The sequence below is a fragment of the Gossypium hirsutum genome, chromosome D10, assembly GCF_007990345.1.
Source record: "Gossypium hirsutum isolate 1008001.06 chromosome D10, Gossypium_hirsutum_v2.1, whole genome shotgun sequence".
Taxonomy (NCBI): domain Eukaryota; kingdom Viridiplantae; phylum Streptophyta; class Magnoliopsida; order Malvales; family Malvaceae; genus Gossypium; species Gossypium hirsutum.
The window spans coordinates 23,339,725-23,360,057 of NC_053446.1; the positions used below are offsets into that span (position 1 = coordinate 23,339,725).

The window sequence follows — 20,333 nt, forward strand, 5'->3', positions numbered from 1 at the left end:
TATCTGAAAATCTATTCAATATTTAAAAGAATATTAAGAAGTTAAAATTTTATTCTATATTATTATTTATATGGTTTCCAAATTAAGTTATAAAAAATATAATTGATTTGAAATAATTAAAATTATATCCAAAATGGAGTCATTTAACCTTAAATTAAGCTTTAATATAATGCAAAAAGGGAAGAAAAGTTTCGTACTAAGCATACCTAAAATTGATCTAATCAAATTTATACAAAAAAGTACAAACTTTGTAATATAAAAAAATACAAACTAGAGTAATATCAAAACCGCAAGAAACCTCTAAAATTGATGGTTCGATGGTGTGGTCCTAGGGGTATACCTCTGCGGAGGTCGACGTTCACGTTGTGGGTGATCGCGACGACCAACATCCTCTTTAGGCGCAGGTGGGGCTGTGCTAAACATGGAAGAAAAATCATGTGGCTCGAATGGCATCGATGAACTTGAACCGGAAGGAGTGCCATGATGCTATGGATACGACCCAGGGGGACTGATGTATTGCAATGGATATGGGCCGAGACTGCTGTACTGCGGTGGCTACGATCCAAAGATATCAAACCCGTAACGGTATCTACCCCCTGACAAGCTCGGGAAATAGTCATTGCCCACCAAATCTGGATGATAAGAATGTGAATCCGAATGTGAATGTGATTGCTGGGGATCTGGCTCGGGCTCTGACTCGAGCTCCGGTACGGGATCACGCTCGGGATCAGGATCTGCCGCTAGCTCCGCCTCCATATCAGCCACTGGCTCATATGCCCTAGGTCGTTGCATGTGCGGGGGGACTACAGTCGACTACCCTCCAAGTAGATATGGCTTTGCCAAACTAGAGTGCCATTGCTTGTACTCTACTGATGGTTGCAAATCGGAAGCCATAACCATCTAAGGTATTCAAGCCATCCGATTATTCCACAGTGCGACAAATCTTCGATGCTTAACCACCTAATTCAACTGTAGTTTCCCTCTCTTGTTGATGCCGTGAACCACCCCCACCTCGCATGGCAAATCCATGATATATTAGAGGCAACGAAACTGTCGTAGCACTCGATCCCCATGGTACCACTCGACTACATTGAAATTTATAATTGGTGTATTAGTGCACCACATATGAGAACGAACGTAGGCAGACAAGGGTATAATAGCTGCAATTTTCAGTCTACGATATGACATCCATATAAATTGCATGATTAATAACATGGTTATAATTTAACACGATGTGAGAAAGATATAGAAAGTAACATATCATAATATTAGAATAGCTTACCCCTTCCCCGGTATGCTGTTCGATCATCAGACGGTATATCGGGACAGTGTATGACTTCTCGATACCCGGATAAATACTCCATCTACGAAAATAAATTTCAAGTCAATAAAGTATTGTTACAATAGTATCATAAAGAAATTGTCAATTAATGACAAGTTATATTTTATCACCTGTTAACTAGTGGATATACATATGGTTGGTGACTAACTGATGCCAAGAATGACATCCGACAAAGTGCCCAGGACTGCAACAATGTAAGGCATCCGCCCATGTCTATGACAGCAGGCTTTGCCGTCCAACAAAGCTCCCGATACAACACTGCCAGAACTGCAGAGCCCCAGCTATACGAGCAAACATTACTCAAATAAGCTAATAGAGGTAAGTGCATGATATGAACCTTGTTGTTGTTTGAATCGGGCATCATTACTCCCCCTATAATATGCATGATGTACGCTCCAGCAGCGCACATCAACTCTCCTTCAGTGGCATTAGCTGATAAGTGTCCAAATTTGACTTTTAGCCATGTAAATTTCAAGCCCGAAAAATTTGACTCATCGAGTCTCCTAGTAGGCTATAACATAGTGCAGCCAGCTCAGTAAATGCACTTACTCCTGTTACGGGACTCTCGTTGATTAGGAGCCCAAGCTGCAGTGCAACATCCTCTAAAGTCATTATGCACTCCCCACACGAAAAATGAAAAGTGTGGGTCTCCGGGCGCCACCGCTCCACTAGTGCAGATATTAAATCGTATCGCAAGTCGAACGTCTGGATCAATGCTGCTGACCTAAATCCAGCTTGCTCCAAGTAGGGCATTAATCGTTCATCCGGGGGGTATCCTATACCATTCACCCGGCCCCTTAATACGCGATACGAGCCCTGATAGTGTTAAATTACAGAAAATTAATATTAGGATAACATGATTTATTTATATATATTACGCATATCCTTTTTTTAATAGAACCCGTGATTAACAAATAATAATATATTACAATATTATTAGTCGCGTCAGATTTTATTACTTTCAAAAAATATACTATTTTATTATTTTATATTATTTTAGTACATAATGTTTGAAATGTATTATTTTAGTGTGTTTTTTATATAAATTTAGTAAAAAAACCCTTATTTTGGCCCTTTGTTCGTATTTTTCTTATTTTCGAATTTTATTACTTTCAAAAAATATACTATTTTCTTATTTTATTAATTTATATTATTTTAGTACATAATGTTTGAAATGTATTATTTTAGTGTGTTTTTTTATATAAATTTAGTAAAAAACCCCTTATTTTGGCCCTTTGTTCGTATTTTTCTTTTTCTCGGATTTTATTACTTTCAAAAAAGTATTATTTTCGTATTTTATTATTTTATATTATTTTAGTACATAATGTTTGAAATGTATTATTTTAGTGTGTTTTTTTATATAAATTTAGTAAAAAAAACCCTTATTTTGGCCCTTTGTTCGTATTTTTCTTATTTTCAGATTTTATTACTTTCAAAAAAATATACTATTTTCGTATTTTATTATTTTATATTATTTTAGTTCATAATGTTTGAAATGTATTATTTTAGTGTGTTTTTTTATATAAATTTAGTAAAAAAACCCTTATTTTGGCCATTTGTTCGTATTTTTCTTATTTTTGAATTTTATTACTTTCAAAAAATATACTATTTTCGTATTTTATTATTTTATATTATTTTAGTACATAATGTTTGAAATGTATTATTTTAGTGTGTTTTTTTTATAAATTTAGTAAAAAACCCTTATTTTGGCCCTTTGTTCGTATTTTTCTTTTTTTCGGATTTTATTACTTTCAGTAAATATACTATTTTTGTTTTTTAATTCTTTTCATATTTTATTTTTTCATAAACATATTTTTTCGGTATTTTATTTTTAATACTATTTTTGTAAAAAAAATCTCATTATAACATGCTAAATAAATTTCATAAAAAATATATCTAATCAACATAAAACACACTTAACAAATAAATAAAATAAAATAATAAAACATAGAATGTACATAACATAAATAATAAATAATAACATAAATAATAAAATAATAAGACATAGTATGTACATAACATAAATAATAAAACATAGAATGTGCATAAAATAAAAATTAAAATTAAATTATGAATGAATGAAAATATAGATAAATATAAAATTAAATTATGAATAAATATAAACATACCTTAATATCTCTTTTTAATCAAATAATACCTTGCAAAAATAAATAAATTTAAAATTAAATCTCAATTAAATCAAAACCAACCACATTATAATAATAACAACAAAAATAAACAAATTTCTTTTATACCATTACTTACTCTATTAAAAAAAATTACCTTTCTTTATTTTTTTTCCTTTCTTTTTCCTTCCCTCCCTCTTCTTCTTCTCCTTCTCTTTTTCTTTTTCCTTTTTCTTCCTTCTGCGCCTCCTTCCCCTTCTTCATCTTCTCTTCTCTTCTTCTTTTCTTCTTCTCTCATTCTTCTTTCCTGTAGCTTCATTTTGCCACTTTGGGGACCATAATAATGGTCCCAAAGACAAAGAAAGACAAAAAATACGGGTTGGGGTGCCGCTTGTGGCAGTGGCACCTTTGGTGCTGCCTTAGTCACTGGCACCTTTGGTGCCGCGTGTGGCAGCCCCTAAACCAGGGTTCTGTTACTTCTATCAATTTTTTTTTCATTTTCATTTTTTTTACTGTTTGTACCATTTTGGTACATAATAAAATGGTTGTACTATTTTAGTATTATTTTATTTTTTTGTATTATTTGTATAAAAAACCCTATTTTGTTGTTATTGTTTGGATATTGTCTAAAACTTATTTTATTGTTAACTTTGTTATTATTTTAAAGACTTTCGTTAATTTTGTTATTATTTTAGAGACATTTGTTTGTTAAGTTGCATCTACCTTAATGTTATTTAATTATACATATTTTTTAAAATTTGTTATCAATTTGTTGGGAAATATTTATTTTGATGTTTTTAGTATTTTTGATGTATTATATATATATATTAAAATTATATAAAAAATAATATAAAAATTAATATGGACGGGCCGGGTCGGGCCTAGGTTTAAACATTTTTATCCGGTTCGAGCTTGGGTAAAATTTTAGGCCTATTTTTCGGGCCAGACCTAGCAAATAGGCCTAAATTTTTAGTTGAACCCGGCCTGGCCCAACCCAGCCCATGCACACCTCTAGTTTAGACCATGTTTAATGGATTTATAAACAAATTATTTACCACTACATCAACAATAATTTTTAAGTAAACTTAAAAAAATATCTTTCAACATAAGTTTTTTTCTCCCACCAAATCTGTATATCAAATGAATGAAGATGGTTTCCAAATAGGGTGTAATAATTTATGTCATTCAATTTTTGGTTTCCTATTTTGGAAAAAAAGGATTGTTGTAGCAATAAAAATATTAAATTAATGGCAAATTAATTGCAATTGTTCCTAAAATGAAAATTAAGGACAACGATGTTAAATTTAAATTTTTACATTTACTGTGTATTTTGACGTATGCATTTTAATTTAGTCTAATTATATATATTGATTTTTTATTGTATTTCAAATGTTTATATAAAATTTTAATTTTGATTCAATTATACATATTTAAAGAAATAAATATATTTTTTTATTTTTTATTTGATAAATATAATTATTTGTATATGCAATACATAAACATAAAATGATGCTATATCAATAATTGTGTTAATAATTTTTTAGAATTGGATTGGATCAAAATTTCATGTATAAAATTATACAAAACTAAAATTTATATATAAAATTATACTTTAAATTAAAATTCATGTATAAATTTGAGATTTATCTCTAAATTTAATAGCAATGAATAAAAAATGGGTTATACCTAAAATTAATACATTTCGGGTATAAATATAACTTTCAAGAAATGACTAAATTTATTGTAGTTTTTTACATGGCAGAATTTATGTATTGATATTACAAAATTTATGTAGTTATTTGTACCGTTGAAAAATATGAAACTAGCCTTAAATTGTTAGGAAAGTGCCCACTTCCCTAACATTGGAGCTGTTTAATGACAACTTTCATATTTGAAGTATTGATAATTTATGAAACGGTTTGAATGGGCTATGCTCAGTATATGGACAACATCTAGCCCATCAATGAAGATCATATCACTCGGGGAAATATATTTTGAAGATTGGATCGAATCAAATAACCTTTATCTAATCCCTTGAATCAAGAAAGTTAGACTAGATTGAATCACTAAAGACTTTGCTGCTAAGAATCCTTATTTACCTTGCTTATTATTATATTGTATTCAACTTATATAGTAGTTGTTTTATAAGGATTGTGATAGATCTTGTAACACCCCTTACCCGAGACCGTTTCCGGAGTCGAGCATGAGGCGTTATTTGACTTAACTTAAAAGTTCGGAGCATAAAAGTTTACTTTTAAAAGTTATTTCACTGTTCATAATAAGGTTGTCCACCTGCGCAGCAGTCACTAAATTAATTATAACTCAAGCTAGGAAACTCAAAATTTAGATCCGTAAATTTTCTCTGAAATTAGACTCATATATATTTTTACCATGATTTTTTAATAATTTTTGGTTCAGTCAATTAGTACAGTTTATTAGTTAAAGTCTCCCATATTTCACTGATCGACTATCCTGATCTCTCGTCACTAAAATTCAATTATCGCATTTTACAGACTTCATATGGTGTTTCCAATTATTTATACTTAAAATAGACTCATTAAGGAATCTAAAAATATAAATTATAACTCATAATTCCTTCTGTACAATTTTTAATGAATTTCTAAAGTCAGAACAGAGGACTTCAAAAAACATTCTTACCCTGTCTCACTAAAATTCAAATATCTAAAAATATATAACTCTTCTGCTTACTCTATTTCTTTCATGTGAAAGCAGACTCATTCAGATTTAATTTATATCTCACTCAGCTTCTAATTCAATTTCCACCATTTTTGGTGATTTTTCAAAGTTACAATAATGCTGCTGTCCAAAAACTGTTCCATTGAAATTTTATTATTATTTAAAAAAAATTCAATATAACCTCTTTATAATTATTTAACCTTCCCTGCAAATTTTAAATTACAACCAATTTCAATATTTCAACTAATTCATTTAAATACTAATAAAGTTCAACCAATCAACCATTCCAAGCTAAAAACATGTATATTTCATTATCTAACGCAACCATCACATTCAGATTTACTTTGCATTCTTAATCATTCATACTATTACTTTTTACTTCAATTCCCTATACATGCCATATAAATCAAAAAGTTGTTTAACAAAATCTACCGGAGTAAATCTGGATAGTGTGATTCTTGATGTAGATCCGATCCTCCGAGCGTATTTATATGTCAATCTACAAGAAACAATAAACACACACAAATAAGCTTATAGAAAGCTTAGTAAGTTCATAGGCATTTAAGATAAATCTTACCGAACTAATCGTAATAATTCACATCTTATTATTCACTACACTTCCTGCCGTACACAATATCCAATAGATGAAATCATTTAATTGAGCTCAATTTCAACAACTACGATAAATCTACCACTTGAATATGAGTCTATGTAACACTTACCGACTTTATCAAATTAGTGAACGTCTTACAGAATTGAGTACTTCATTTCCTCGATGCCATAGTCCAACTATGGTCTTACACATAATCACATAACACATACCGATGCCATAGCCCAGCTATGGTCTTACACGGAATCACTTATCAATTATCTCTTGTCACTGATCAAATAAGTGTAGCTAAGCTACCACTTATCACTTATCACTTATCACTTGTCACTGATCAAATAAGTGTAGCTAAGCTACCACTTATCACTTATCACTTGTCACTGATCAGATAAGTGTAGCTAAAGCTACCACTTATAAATTGTCACTTGTCACTGATCAGATAAGTGCAGCTAAAGCTACCACTTATCACTTGTCACTGATTAGAAGTACTCAAATCCGACGTTCCGCTCAATTTGATCATTTATTCGGTTTTCACGTTGTTATTTTATTTTCAATCCATCAACAATATATATCATCATACACTATATAATTCATGAAATTAACATTTAATCGTTAAATTTCAGCCATATGAACTTACTTGACTACTTTGGAAAAGTTACGGAAGTTTAGTGACTAATCGGTAATTTTCTCCTTTCCTCGTTTATCTTCGGGTTCTTGATATGATTCAAATATATGAAAAACCAACTTGGAGAGACCCTTCAATGGCGTTTTTTTTGCTGAGAAATATGAATAATTGCCTAGAAACTCTTTTAATTAAGATTTTTATTTGTTAATTTTTACAAAATTTCCAATTTTGCCCTTATTACATCACTTTTTCAGATTTTTCTTCTCTTATGCCGTCTCAACTATTCCATATTGGCATATTTATGTCTTAAGTCCCTCCTTGTTTACCACTTAAGCTATTTAATCACTTTTAACAAATTTTACATTATTTTCAGTTTAGTTCTTTTTAATTAATTGACCACCCAAACGTTAGAATTTTCTAATGAAACTTTAATACCAACTCAATGACACTCTATAAATATTTCTAAAAATATTTATGGCTCAATTTATGAGTTTGAGGTTTCGATACCTCATTTTCGATTCTAATTATTTTAATATTTATTCCTAGTACACTATTCACTATTTCAAAAATTTTCCTAACTTCACATTTAATTTATACTCACTAAATTAATAATATTTTCTACTCATTTGTCAAATTTAGTGATCTCGAATCACCATTCCAACACCACTGAAAATTCAGGCCATTACAGATCTTCTCTATATTAGCAAGTCTTAAAATATTCTTTATAAATTGATAAACTTGTATAAGTTTATGTATCCAAAATTGAGAGCACTAAATATGTTCAAGTGAGGAACTTTTCTATGAGTGCATATTGATAGTAAAACCTTTTGTATTGTGATTTTACTTGATGAATTTATAGAGGTGAATTTAGTGGTGAGAGTATCAACGATCTTCAAGGTGCAAGGGTGAGTGCATATTGATAGTAATACATTTTCTATGAGTGTGCATTGATAGTAAAACCTTTGTATGAGTGCATATTGATAGTAAAACCTTTTGTGTTGTGGTTTTACTTGCTAAATTCATAGGAGAGAACTTAGTAGTGAGAGTATTAATGATCTTCAAGGTGCAAGGGTGAGTGCATATTGATAGTAAAACCTTTTGTGTTGTGATTTTACTTGTTGAATTCATAGGGGTGAATTTAGTGGTGAAAGTTTTAATGATTTTCAAGGTGCAAGGGTGAGGAAAATTATCATCGGGGTGTATGATAGATTAAGTTCATTTGTTGTAATTGTTGAAGAATAAATATTTCTCGCTAAGCTAGGCTTTATAGATGTAGAGAATTGAATTGTATAAACAATTCATGTGTATTCCATTTGTTTTATATTTCCAAATTTGGTGTCAAATAAGTGCCCACTTCCCTATCACTCATTCTATGCAGTTTGTGTAGTTTGCTAGCAACAGTTTTAAAATTTCAATTGGTATCAGAGCCTCCCACTTAAAGTAGCTAGTGGAGATATGTAATGTGGCTAGATTCAAACTATAGAAGGTTATTCTACTTCAAGGCCCTCTATGCTTGAGATTGGCAATTATGCATATTAAAAAGCATGCATTAGGTCCATTGATGAGAATGCATGGTGAGTTGTGCTGACTAGATGGAAGCCACCTATGATTGATTCTGAGAATGAGAGAGGAACAAAGCATGAAGCACAATGGACCATTGTAGAAGAAAAGTCTACAAATGCAAACTCTAAAGCATTATATGTTATCTTTTGTGGAGTTTGTCTACAGGAATTCAAGAGAATTGCAAAATGCACTATGGCTAAGTCAGCCTGGGATAAATAGGAGATTGATAATGAAGGTGCCTCCACTGTTAAACAATCAAAGATGCAAATGCTAACATCCAGGTTTGAAAGCATTAGAATGCAAGAAATAAAACCATTTGAGAGTTTTATGCAACACTATGTGATCTGTCAAACCAGATATTTGCTTTAGGTGAAAAATATCAAATATCAAACTAGTTAGGAAAGTGCTGAGATCTCTTCTTGAAAAATTCATGTAAAATAAAAAAAAAATGTGTTGGTTCAAATGGTAAATGAAAATGATTTATATGCATGGTAGCCTTGGTTCAAATCTCATTGTGGATAAATTTTAATTGATTTATAAAAATATAAAAAGACAAAAGCACCCACATAATCATATAATTTACTTGGAAAATAAATTTTTTTTGGTAATTTGTTGAGACCTGGATGAGTGATACCAACACAATAAAAGGTCTAACAAATAGTAAGTACAGATATACAAATATATAAACATTTATATAACAAATATATTTATTAAACTTTCATATAAAATTTAAAAATTACTTTAATTTAAATGGTAAATGAAAATGTTTTATATGTTTGGTGCCTTTGGTTCAATTTTTATTATGGGAGAATTTTTATTGATTTATAAAAATATAAAAATACAAAAAGCCTACATAATCATATATCTTATTTGGAAAATAAAATTAATTTTTTTTATAATTTTCTAATTGGGTTAGGATTCGAGTGATAGATGACACCAATTCAATAAAAGCTGTAGGGGATTATTTACATTTTTAGATTTTTAAATATTTTATAGTTTTTTCAACTTTGTTTTTTTAAATTCAATCTATTAGAGTTGTGTTTTATCGTACATGATTGTCATTATTTGCTGCTTAGCAAAACCATAGGAGTAAATTAGGGACTATTTCATCTAATTTAAAAAATAACAGGAACTTACGAGCAATTTACACCGATTTAACCCAAAATTTTCTTGCGTATAAACTCTCTGTTTTTTCTTTTTCTCGAGAAAATTTGTCCCTGTTTGGGAACAGAAACTCCAAACTTGTCCCTGTTTGAAGACCAAAAAAGGAAAACATATTTCAAAGATAAAAAAAAAGTAAGTTCTAGTCCGAATTGCCAGCTTCTTTTCTTCTCTCTCTTAGTTTCTGGGTTTTACTAGTTAATGGCAATTACTGATTCATTTAACTCTGAACTTCTCTTTGGCTACATTTTTATGGTTGGGAAACTTAGATAGGATGTTTTTGAGTAATTTAAGAACTGGGTTTGTTTTTGATTAGCAATGTACAAAGTACAAAACAAAAAGATGAAAAAAAGGGGGAGTATTTGTTATGAGTTAAGAAATAATTTCCCTGTTTGGAAAAGAAGAAAGAAACAATTTTCCTGATTGGCATAACTTTTAGCTGTATAAAAGAGCAAAATTTGAGGTCTTGAACTAGGCTTTTCCTATTAATACCATTGATGATTTATGAAGTTTCTTAAAATAAAATGATGTTGGAAATATAATTTGGGTGTGGCTTTTACTTTCCCTTCTGTTTTTGGTTATATAATTTGCTTGATCCCAATTATATTTTTTGAAAGAGCATGGTTGAATGGAATTAGATTTTATATATATACATATATATATATATATCTTGATGAACTAAACAGCAACTTATGCGAAAATATTTGAACTGGTAAGCTACTGTGTAGTTGATGAATTAGATAATATTGTTACTGTCTTTCTTGTTAGCAGGAATAATGGCAGGGACTGCTGGTCCACATGAATTTTCGGATACTGATAGAAGCTCCGAGGATGAAACTGCAGTTAACATGGCCAAATACGAAGGGATCAGACAAGAACTGTTGCAGGAACAAAATATAATGGATAATGAGTTCATTTCATCAGAACAAGCTAATGAGGCTTTTGGTTTGGGGAATTTGGAGCCATACACTGGGATGACTTTTCAATCCCTGGATGATGCAAGAGATTTTTATTTCGAATATGCCAGGCGCACTGGCTTCAGCATACGAACAAATCGGATTCGACACTCACTAAAGAACATGGCTATAATTGGCCGGGATTTTGTGTGTTCCAGGGAAGGTTTTCGTGCGGCAAAGCATGCACATAGAAAAGACAGGGTTCTTCCTCCAAGGCCAGTTACAAGAGAAGGGTGCAAAGCAATGATAAGGTTGGCTGCTAGGGATGGAGGTAAATGGGTTGTTACCAAATTTGTACACGAGCATAGCCACAAGTTAATGGACCGCAAATTTCCCGGAGAGCTGCCAACTGTAAACATGCTAAGTGAGGTAAGTCTTAGATGCTTGAAAGTAGTCTACCGGGTTGATGTAACTCATTGTCATCATAATAAGGCTTTAGATCTTGGTGTGGAACTAAATTATAGACTCTCAGAAGGGTCTGATTTTAAATCAACATTTCATTGCCCTTGTTATCACTAATTTCAATTCCCTGAAACATATTGAGCAGTTTAGCCAGGTAAGAACAAGATGCTCTGAGAAGATTGTGATGGCTATGTTGTTTGTCCAGTAAAGGTGTTCTTTAATGTTCATATACATTGAGCAGTGCCGAGTGGAGTATGCAAACTGTATAAATTCTGAAAATGTGCTTGTATGCTAGTCTGGTGTTGAATCTCATTCTCAATCTTTTTCCATTTCCGTTTATGCATTACATTTGGATCCAAAATTTCCTTGGCAGTTCTTGCTAGAAATTGAAAGAATAAAATACCTATGGGTATGTGATGTTTGGTAACTTACCTAGGTTTTGATGCATTTGCTTGTACTTAATTATGTTATCAATTAATTCTATGGGAAGATCATACTAGAAATGGGAGATCCTTTTGCCTGCAAAGTAGCTTCTAAGAGTTCGAGAAGCATGGGAAACAAGGATGACACTATAGTAGTGGCTTAAGTCAAGCAATAGGACCAATTTAAACAATTTGAGGCTTCGAGTTAGAGTAAATACAAATATTGTGACCTCAATACTATGTTACATTGTTACTATGAATATTTTTCATCCAAAGATGTTCAGTTGACTATTTAGGTCTTCTTCTATAACTTTTATCATGCCATACACAGCTTTTTATTTGACATGTTTGTTCATCACCAAGTTGTCAACCCTATGCATGTACTTCCCACGAGTGTGAACTTAGCGAATTATATGCTTGACTGCATGCAACCATTGTACTAACTTGATTCTTAATTTTTCAGTGAATTTCTTGTTTCTAAATGAGAATAATAATACCTTCTGTCTATCAGTATTTTCTTTTTTTAAATGAGGAAATTTTTCTGGTTGAAAATCATGCATATGATGCTCCTTGACTGTAAGATACTTACATTGATGCTATTGCAGGAAGAGAAGGATAAGAAAATACAGGATCTATACAATGAGCTACATCGGGAAAGAGCACGGTCTGCGACATTTCAACAACAACTGCATATGATTCTCAAAGATCTTGAAGAACATGCTGAATTCATGTCGATTAGAGTTGAAGACATAGTTGACAGCCTGAAAAGGGTTGAACTCAATGATTCTAGCTTTAACTAGCCATGACAACGAGTAAGTTTTTCATGGGATAGGCCGTAACTAGACATAATTTCAGATTGGTAGGACACTGGTAAATTCAGTCATTGGGTTTCATCATTCTAACTGTTCTGAGGCTGACATTGTAATTCATTAACATAACATTGTATCTTAGGAACCACCATGATAGAAGAAAGATGTGCTGGGGATTCCTCAGGTATTCCCTTCTCAAGGTGTTCAGTTCTGTTCAAACAAGTGAATATGATAAAAATGATTGTAACCAAGGAGCTGTAGGAGGTTTGAGCTCAACCTGATATTGAAGGGTCATAGTTCGGTTGGTCGAACTCAGTTGAGTTTTACTTTTAAAGCTCAACAACAAATTGCCATAAAAATCGAATAGCTGAAGCTCATTTGATTAGGCCAATTAGGTTTGTTTCCCAATAAGCTTCATTCTTGTGTGCGACCTTAAACTCGATTATTTATACTCGTGTTTGAGTTTGAATTGAGCTTTTGAATACTAATTTAGAGAAAGAAAAAAGAAAAACTTGATTAGGATCACAAGCTACTTGAGGCAAGCATTTCAACTTGCTTGATAGCTCAAGCTTAAGTTCAACTCGACAATAATAGAATTGAATTTGGCTTTTTGAGTTGAACCTTGGCGCAATAGCATTGTTGCATATTAATTTCCTTGAACTTCAGTGATGAGTCCTTGATATTGGCTGAAGACCACCTCCTTTCGACACGACATGATTCAATACACGGATTACTAGATTGACCTATTACCCCAAACTTCTTATGCCCTCTCATAAGCATTGAGATAATTATAGTTAGAAAATTTCTCAAACATGGAAGATAATTCAGTATTTGTTTACCAGTGGAGATGGACCTTGAACAGGGTGGAAGAGTCTGTCATTTGAAGCACATCAAAGCTGAATCTACCCGCAAGTTTGGAATTTGAGCAGAGGTCAAATGTATGAACATGTTCTAGAAGTAGCCACTTATTCTTTCACGTTCTTCTTTTAGAATTTGACCAGCGAATGAGGGAAAGGTTGAATCTGGAATTCTCAACGTTGTAGTAGTCAATGCTTGATTTGAGAGAATACCCAGCACTATTAATAGTAGTTTTGCATTATGCTGTTGTTATACAACTTACACCATAAACATAAACAAGATACCAAAATTCAACTAGCTGGTCTTGTGGGATCGTTCAAGTCTTTATTGACATCAGGTCTTACGTTCAAATTTGGACAATCCCTTCTTTTATCTCTTAAAATAAATCATGATGCTGAAAGAACTAATTAAAATACAACCTAAAATATCATCAAATTATCAATGTCAATTTTTTGAAGCATATAACATTAGATGTTGCATTTGTGTTCATATGTGGATGCTGTCTAGGATTGAAAATGAAAAGGAAAATCTAATTAAAAGACAAAAATCCACTAAAATAAGAAATCCCTAATCCACATCTAAAATTCCCAATAACAACAAAAACCAATCTTAAAACCAAAAACATGCACAAAATATTATAAAATTGGTGGATTATCTCAAATTTTGGATTTTAAGAGTTGTAGAAGAAGATTTTAGAGTGGGTTTAGGGTTGAAGAAGAAAGATTTGGGGGCATTTATTTTATTTTCCCTTTAAAGTTTTTGTTTCGACTTAAATTTTGTAACCCACAAATAAAGTTGGGGCGTATGTCCAAAAAAGTTGGATTCTTGACTAATTCACAAAGGTAATACAATTAAAATTGGAATTTATTTTTATAATAATTTATTTTGAAGTACGTGGGGATGAAAGGGTATGGATATTTGTAGGAAACACTTGGAGACAAATAAGCAGATCACAAGGGGAAAAGAGGAATAAAAAGAAATTCAGATTAGAAAAAATAAAGACAATGGGGAAATTCAGAAACAGAAACAATAAAACCACCAAAATCCCAAACCAATCTTACAATCCCGAAAAAATAAACCCAAATAAAATGGAATGAAAAACACCATACTGCTATCAATCTTTGGTGATTAAAAATTCTTCTCCCATTCCTCCCATTGCATCCTCTCCCTTTCTTAAGTTATGGTTCCATTTTCCAACAGATGTAATGCAGCCCCAAGATCTTACAAGCTTATCTACAAATCCAATATAGACGGAATGTTTATGCCATGGCAGTAAAGCCACCTCCTTTCATCATTTCCTTGAATTCCATAAAGTTAACCCTACCGTCACCGTCTACATCCACCTTCGTTATCATCCTTTTACAATCTTCGATCCCTTTCCCTTGCTTAATCCCAAGCGATTCCAAAACGGACCTCAACTCCTCTACGGAAATGTATCCGTCACCGTTTTGATCGAAAACATTGAAAGCCTCCTTCATATCTTCTTCTTCATCCTTATTATCCATAATGGATCGGTACAGCTCACTGAACTCGTCGATATCGATGCACTTATCGCCGTTGACATCAATCTTTTCGATCATTTGGGTTAATTCAGGATCAGGGATGCAGATACCCATATTCTCCAACGAATCGTTCAACTCTTTCTTGGAGATGGTCCCATCTCCGTTCTTGTCGAACAGTTGGAACACCCTCTTCAACTCAGCAGCGTCCATTCTTTTTAGAGGACAGCGAGGGGAGACCGATGCCAATGCAACTGCCGGAGATGGGTTCTTTTCGGTTTCACCTCCGACAGAAACAAAGGGGGTGGTGGTAGTACAAGAAGGAGAGAGGAAAGATTTGAGCTTTCTGGGGACCAAATAGTCGAGAAGGAGATTGTATAGCAAGAAAATCCGAAAGAGAAAAGTGGGCATTGAAAGGGGGGAAACGAATATTTGTGCGGTGGAAAGCAAATTTGGGAGAAAAAATAGTTGAGGAGTTAGCGTATTTAGAGGATGGTTTGGCCGGCGTGACGCGTTTTGTTGAATTAAATAATTGGACCGTTGATAACGGATCTTTAGAGAAATGGGAAATTTTAAAGGAGGGGACCGTTGCCTTCTTCTTCTTTACTCTACTTTACTTCCTCAACGGATGTTTACGCGTGTTTGGTGATGAGCGTTTTAGGTGTGGGACTGAGACTTGGTTTTCTTTAAGACTCAATTTTACTACAACTACTCCACTCTGCCTCCATTTCTTTTATACACCGATTTATGCTCTTTCCAAAACAATCACCCAATACTCCCTTATTAATACAAAATCCCAACCTCTATGCTATATCAAATAAAATTTGTAGCATTAAGACTTCTTTGTTAGCATTAAGAAATGAAATAATCGTGAATCTCGAATAGTTGACCAAGTTGTCAAAGTTGCTAAACCTATCAATAAAATGAGACATTCATTCTCATCTTGCCTTGTCCCATCTCAATGTGATTTTTGCTAATTGTTTTAAATATTTTCAATCTTTTATTTAAACATAATTTTCAAAAAAAAAACATAAGGGATTTTTCTATAAAGCATTTCTATATTTGGTTAAAATATGTTATAAGTCCATGTACACTTCAATTTTTCTATATTTAGTCTCTATATTTTTATTTCCAAAATTTGATGTATTTACTTTTCAATTTTTAAAATTTAAGTCTAACTGTTAACCTTGTTTTTTGTTTTTGGGTAGAAAGACTTTTGCAGATATTATATGTTATATTTTTTGTTGTCATGTTTTATTATTCTGTATTATTATATATTGAACTTCTGTCTTTTGTCTATTAATTATAAGTGTTGGTCTTATAATTCACTTTGTGAGTTGGGGTAATAATTTCATCCTGTTAAGGGTGGGGTAAGTTCTACCCAAAATTTTTATTACATTTTATTTTTGTATATCACAGTTTTTAATAAATATAAAAAAGAATTTAAGCATGATTATGACATGAACAATACATAAATTACACCAATCTGCATTTAGATAATAGATTTTTAGGACTAATATCCCTTGAAATATCTAAATATAAAAATAAAATAAAAATTTCGAGTATTTTAATTAGGACTAATTATTCTTATCTTACACATACTATCTTTAATGGATAGTTCGATAATAACTTTTTAAAAATTACCATGTAGGATTACCATCAAGTATTGGATGCATTGATAAGATATATTATATTTTTAAAGGGACACGTAAATCCGAATTTTAAAAATAATATTATTAGGAGAAATAACCACGAATTCCAAATATGAACATGAAGAAAAAAAAAAGAAAATCACGGTATAGGCAGGCACATATTTCAATTTTACATTAATTTTATTTTTTAAATATATTTTAAGAGGGGCACTTGCAAATGCAAATCGTGTAGATCTTAAAAGATAATTATATGCTGAGTTTCAAATGTAGAACATATTCCTTTTAAAAAATTTAAATCCATAGACAAAATAATTAGAGTTTAATTTTTTTTAATGTTTTTAAAAATGCATGTACATTAAAAAATGTATTAGAAAGTATATTTGTAATATTTTTTTATGTTCTATAGTTCATATTCAGAGTTCATAATTACCGTTTTCAATAATATTATCTTTAAAATTTGAATATACATTTTTATCATTACACATAACATTTGTTGATTATATTTATAAGATTAAATATGACAGGAAAAATAGAATTAAATAAGCATTAACAAGTTACAAAACGAACAAATAGATTGGACGAACACATGAATATATATCAATATATTTAAAATATAATTATAATAGAAATAAGATGAAAACTTATAAAAGAAATACACGAATCACACATATTATATAATTTAGTGTGGCAAAAGCCAGCAGTGTGCATAATTAAATATGATGTTGGTACATGTTTCCCACAAATCAATGTAATGGATAGCAATTAATTGCCAGTTGGGTTTCATCACAGTAGTAATGCAAATTGCAAAATTCTGACCCTAACTATCCCTCTCTCAGTATCCACCCAGCTCATAATTTCCTTTTATAATACAAAATTTCACTTTCTTAAATATTTAAAGGATAATTATATGAATTCACTTAAGTAATCATCAGTGGTAAAAAGGTTAGGGTTATGAAATATTTTGAAAAAACAAATAAAATATTGAGTTTTATAAGAAGAGATAAACTAAACAAGGGCTAATGTTAATAATATAGTGCAAGCTGTTGGAGTTAATTATAAAAATAGGTGAGAGAAAGTTGTTAATGTGAGTGAAGAGTTGACTAAGCCACTGAAATGTTGCATGTTAAAGAGACAATAGGGAGAAGTTGAGTGTTAGGCATTTTATGTGTGTTGGAGACATAAATTAATGCAAGTGATGTGCGTGCATGAGCTGTTGTCTGGTTGTCTTCGTCCAATCTTCACTCTTCTGTATTTAAGGGAAAAAAAAAAGAAGCGAAAAAGTTCCATGAATCATGGCTTGGCACACGGTGCCACTAAGGTCAATCGCCACCTTTCATGTTTTTCCCCTTTTCTGCGCTTCTGTGGCTTCCACTAACTAACACTTGGACTGCCTTATCTTACGTTGTTGTTGGAAATGTTAGATTCGATTATCATGTTTCATTTAACTTAATTACAGTTATGCCCTCATTGTTTTCCCATCTTAGTTTTCCCCTCCATTACTTCCTTTTGTTTTCTGCTATCCGATTCACCTCTATACTGGATTAATGTCTAAATTATTTTGTTAATTGCATGTATAACGAAGAGGAAAAAGAATAATTAAGAATATAATTTACAGGCATATGAGGATTAAAGATAGGGATTGTAGAAATTATATCCATAGCAACAAACGTTAATCATTCAAGAGGGGGATGTTGAGTATTTGAGGAAGTTCTTTTGCGAATTGCTAAACATAGGGAATTGTTGAAGAATATTATTTGCATCCATCCTCAGAGTAAAGTTGCTTATGAGGACTTCCATGATGTAGTTTGTTTTTATTGTGTATGACTTCAATTTCAGTCAAATTTAAAAAATAATCTTTCAGTTAAACTTTGTTTGTTTGTTTCAATCAAACTCTGATTAATCTAGATTATTTTATTATTATTTGACCTGTGAATTTAGCTTATAAATAGGCTCTTTTACAACCTTAAAAAAATACCCATATTAGAAATTATAACTCATAACACTTTTAGAAAATTTTGTGTTTACGTTTTGAGGGTTCTTTGTTTTCGGGTTTTCAGGGTCTAGTTTTTATCTCCATCTTTTGTACTCTTCGTTCTTTTTCCATTATAGTATAATTATCTTTGCTCATGATTTTTTATCCTCTTTAGAGGAATTTTTCCACATTAAATTTGTGTGTTCAATTTCTCAATTTCTTCTATTTTTACTTGTTCATTGTTTAATCGGGTCGATCCCCAACAATTTCGATACAATTTATCTTGTGAACAGGTATAAAATACCTTTTGCTTCATTTGTTAGAATTAATCACCGTGATCAATCTACCCTATTAGATTGTGCTTTGCTTTCACGCAAAGATGTGGGGACATTTAGGTGGTTGCTTATTACTTGGATATCTGCTATGGGAGACATTCATCCTAATTGCATTCTGACAAACCAGTGTGAAAGCATTAGAGCAGCGATCACTGGAGTGATGCCAAACACAATACATAGATTCTGTATATGACACATCTATGCTAAGCTGCCTAATAAGCTTAAGCATCATGCTCAATATGCTGTTGGAATCTAGTGCCTTAAGTGTAATGTATTTGTCATATCATACTTGTAATTTTTTTTGAATAAATTGGTTTAAATAAAATTTCATTATACGTTAATATTATTTGTATATGTTCTCACAATTTTTGCATGCAAAACAAAATGTAAGCAAATATTGGCTCACTGATTATCTAATGTTAAGCAAATATTGGCTCACTGATTATCTAATGTTTAACAAATATTAAGTTGCATTATGTGGTCGGATCATAATGCGAAAAGACAATTTATATTAGTAGATAATCTAAATAATTTGTAGTCTAATCAAAACTGAAGAAATCGATTGAAAGACTATTATGTCGTCTATCAAGTCCAATTGGGGAAATGCCTTGTCTTGGCCATCGGAGTGGATGACTTCTAGAAGATAGAGACATAGATGTCATTGCCTGGACTGACAATATATCAGATAAGACCCATGACGAATTTATCTTAGATTCGCTTATGGATTTATTTACTTGTGACGTTTAAAGTGCGACATACCTTAATCCTGAATGGATGATGAACTATTTATGTGTGACTTGTATACTTTAATGTAGATGAAAGCTTGAGTTCAAATGGATAAGGAACCATGTTGAGATCAAAATACACCAAGAGGGGGTGAATTGGTGTATTAGAACATTTTTGGGAAAGGGTAAAAATAACACGGCTCAAGTATTTATAGTGGTTCGGCCTCAATTGCCTACATTCGCTACCTTAACTTTCCTCAATTAAGGATTTCCCAAATCCGCTAGATTTAAACCTTTAAGGATAAAATTTAACCTTACAAATCCCTATATTTTCAAAGGCAATTTAGAACCACTTTCCCTTAAGGTTTTCTACCCAAAACCTTAAGTAACACCTCACAAATGAGAGAAAAATAATGATGAATGAGATGATACCTCTAAAAGGTAGATAATCAACAATCAAACGCTCTCACACAAAGTTACAACACTTGAAAGAATGATAGAAAACTTAACCTACAAGTATATACAAGAAATATTTAGTAAAAGATTGAGAAAGATTGGAAAATTGAGTTCTTGGAAGTTAGG

At 31.6% G+C, this 20,333-nt stretch overlaps 2 protein-coding genes across 3 annotated transcripts; one reads left to right on the forward strand and one right to left on the reverse strand.

Annotated features, from left to right (window-relative positions):
• Window positions 1-10,079: 10,079 nt before the first annotated feature.
• Window positions 10,080-12,905, forward strand: LOC107914673 (protein FAR-RED ELONGATED HYPOCOTYL 3). 2 transcript variants are annotated; one of them, XM_041102228.1, is made up of 4 exons: window positions 10,100-10,256; window positions 10,893-11,446; window positions 12,507-12,713; window positions 12,853-12,905. In XM_041102228.1, the coding sequence occupies exons 2-3, from the start codon at window positions 10,898-10,900 to the stop codon at window positions 12,699-12,701; spliced, it is 744 nt and encodes a 247-aa protein (XP_040958162.1). In that variant the 5' UTR covers window positions 10,100-10,256; window positions 10,893-10,897; the 3' UTR covers window positions 12,702-12,713; window positions 12,853-12,905. The 2 variants fall into 2 exon arrangements, with proteins under 2 accessions (XP_040958161.1, XP_040958162.1); XM_041102227.1 differs by having other exon boundaries at window positions 10,080-10,256; window positions 12,507-12,905.
• A 1,676-nt stretch (window positions 12,906-14,581) lies between these two features.
• Window positions 14,582-15,820, reverse strand: LOC107914674 (calmodulin-like protein 7). Its single transcript, XM_016843666.2, has one exon. The coding sequence runs from the start codon at window positions 15,476-15,478 to the stop codon at window positions 14,828-14,830; it is 651 nt and encodes a 216-aa protein (XP_016699155.1). The 5' UTR covers window positions 15,479-15,820; the 3' UTR covers window positions 14,582-14,827.
• Window positions 15,821-20,333: the final 4,513 nt, after the last annotated feature.

What these genes read in the sequence shown, in the direction of transcription:
- LOC107914673 (XM_041102227.1), top strand. Translation starts at nt 10,898, where the DNA reads ATGGCAGGGACTGCTGGTCCACATGAATTTTCGGATACTGATAGAAGC. An exon ending in CTGTAAACATGCTAAGTGAG is followed by an intron (nt 11,447 to 12,506) that starts GTAAGTCTTAGA and finishes ATGCTATTGCAG; the next exon opens with GAAGAGAAGGATAAGAAAAT.
- LOC107914674 (XM_016843666.2), bottom strand. Translation starts at nt 15,478, where the DNA reads ATGCCCACTTTTCTCTTTCGGATTTTCTTGCTATACAATCTCCTTCTC.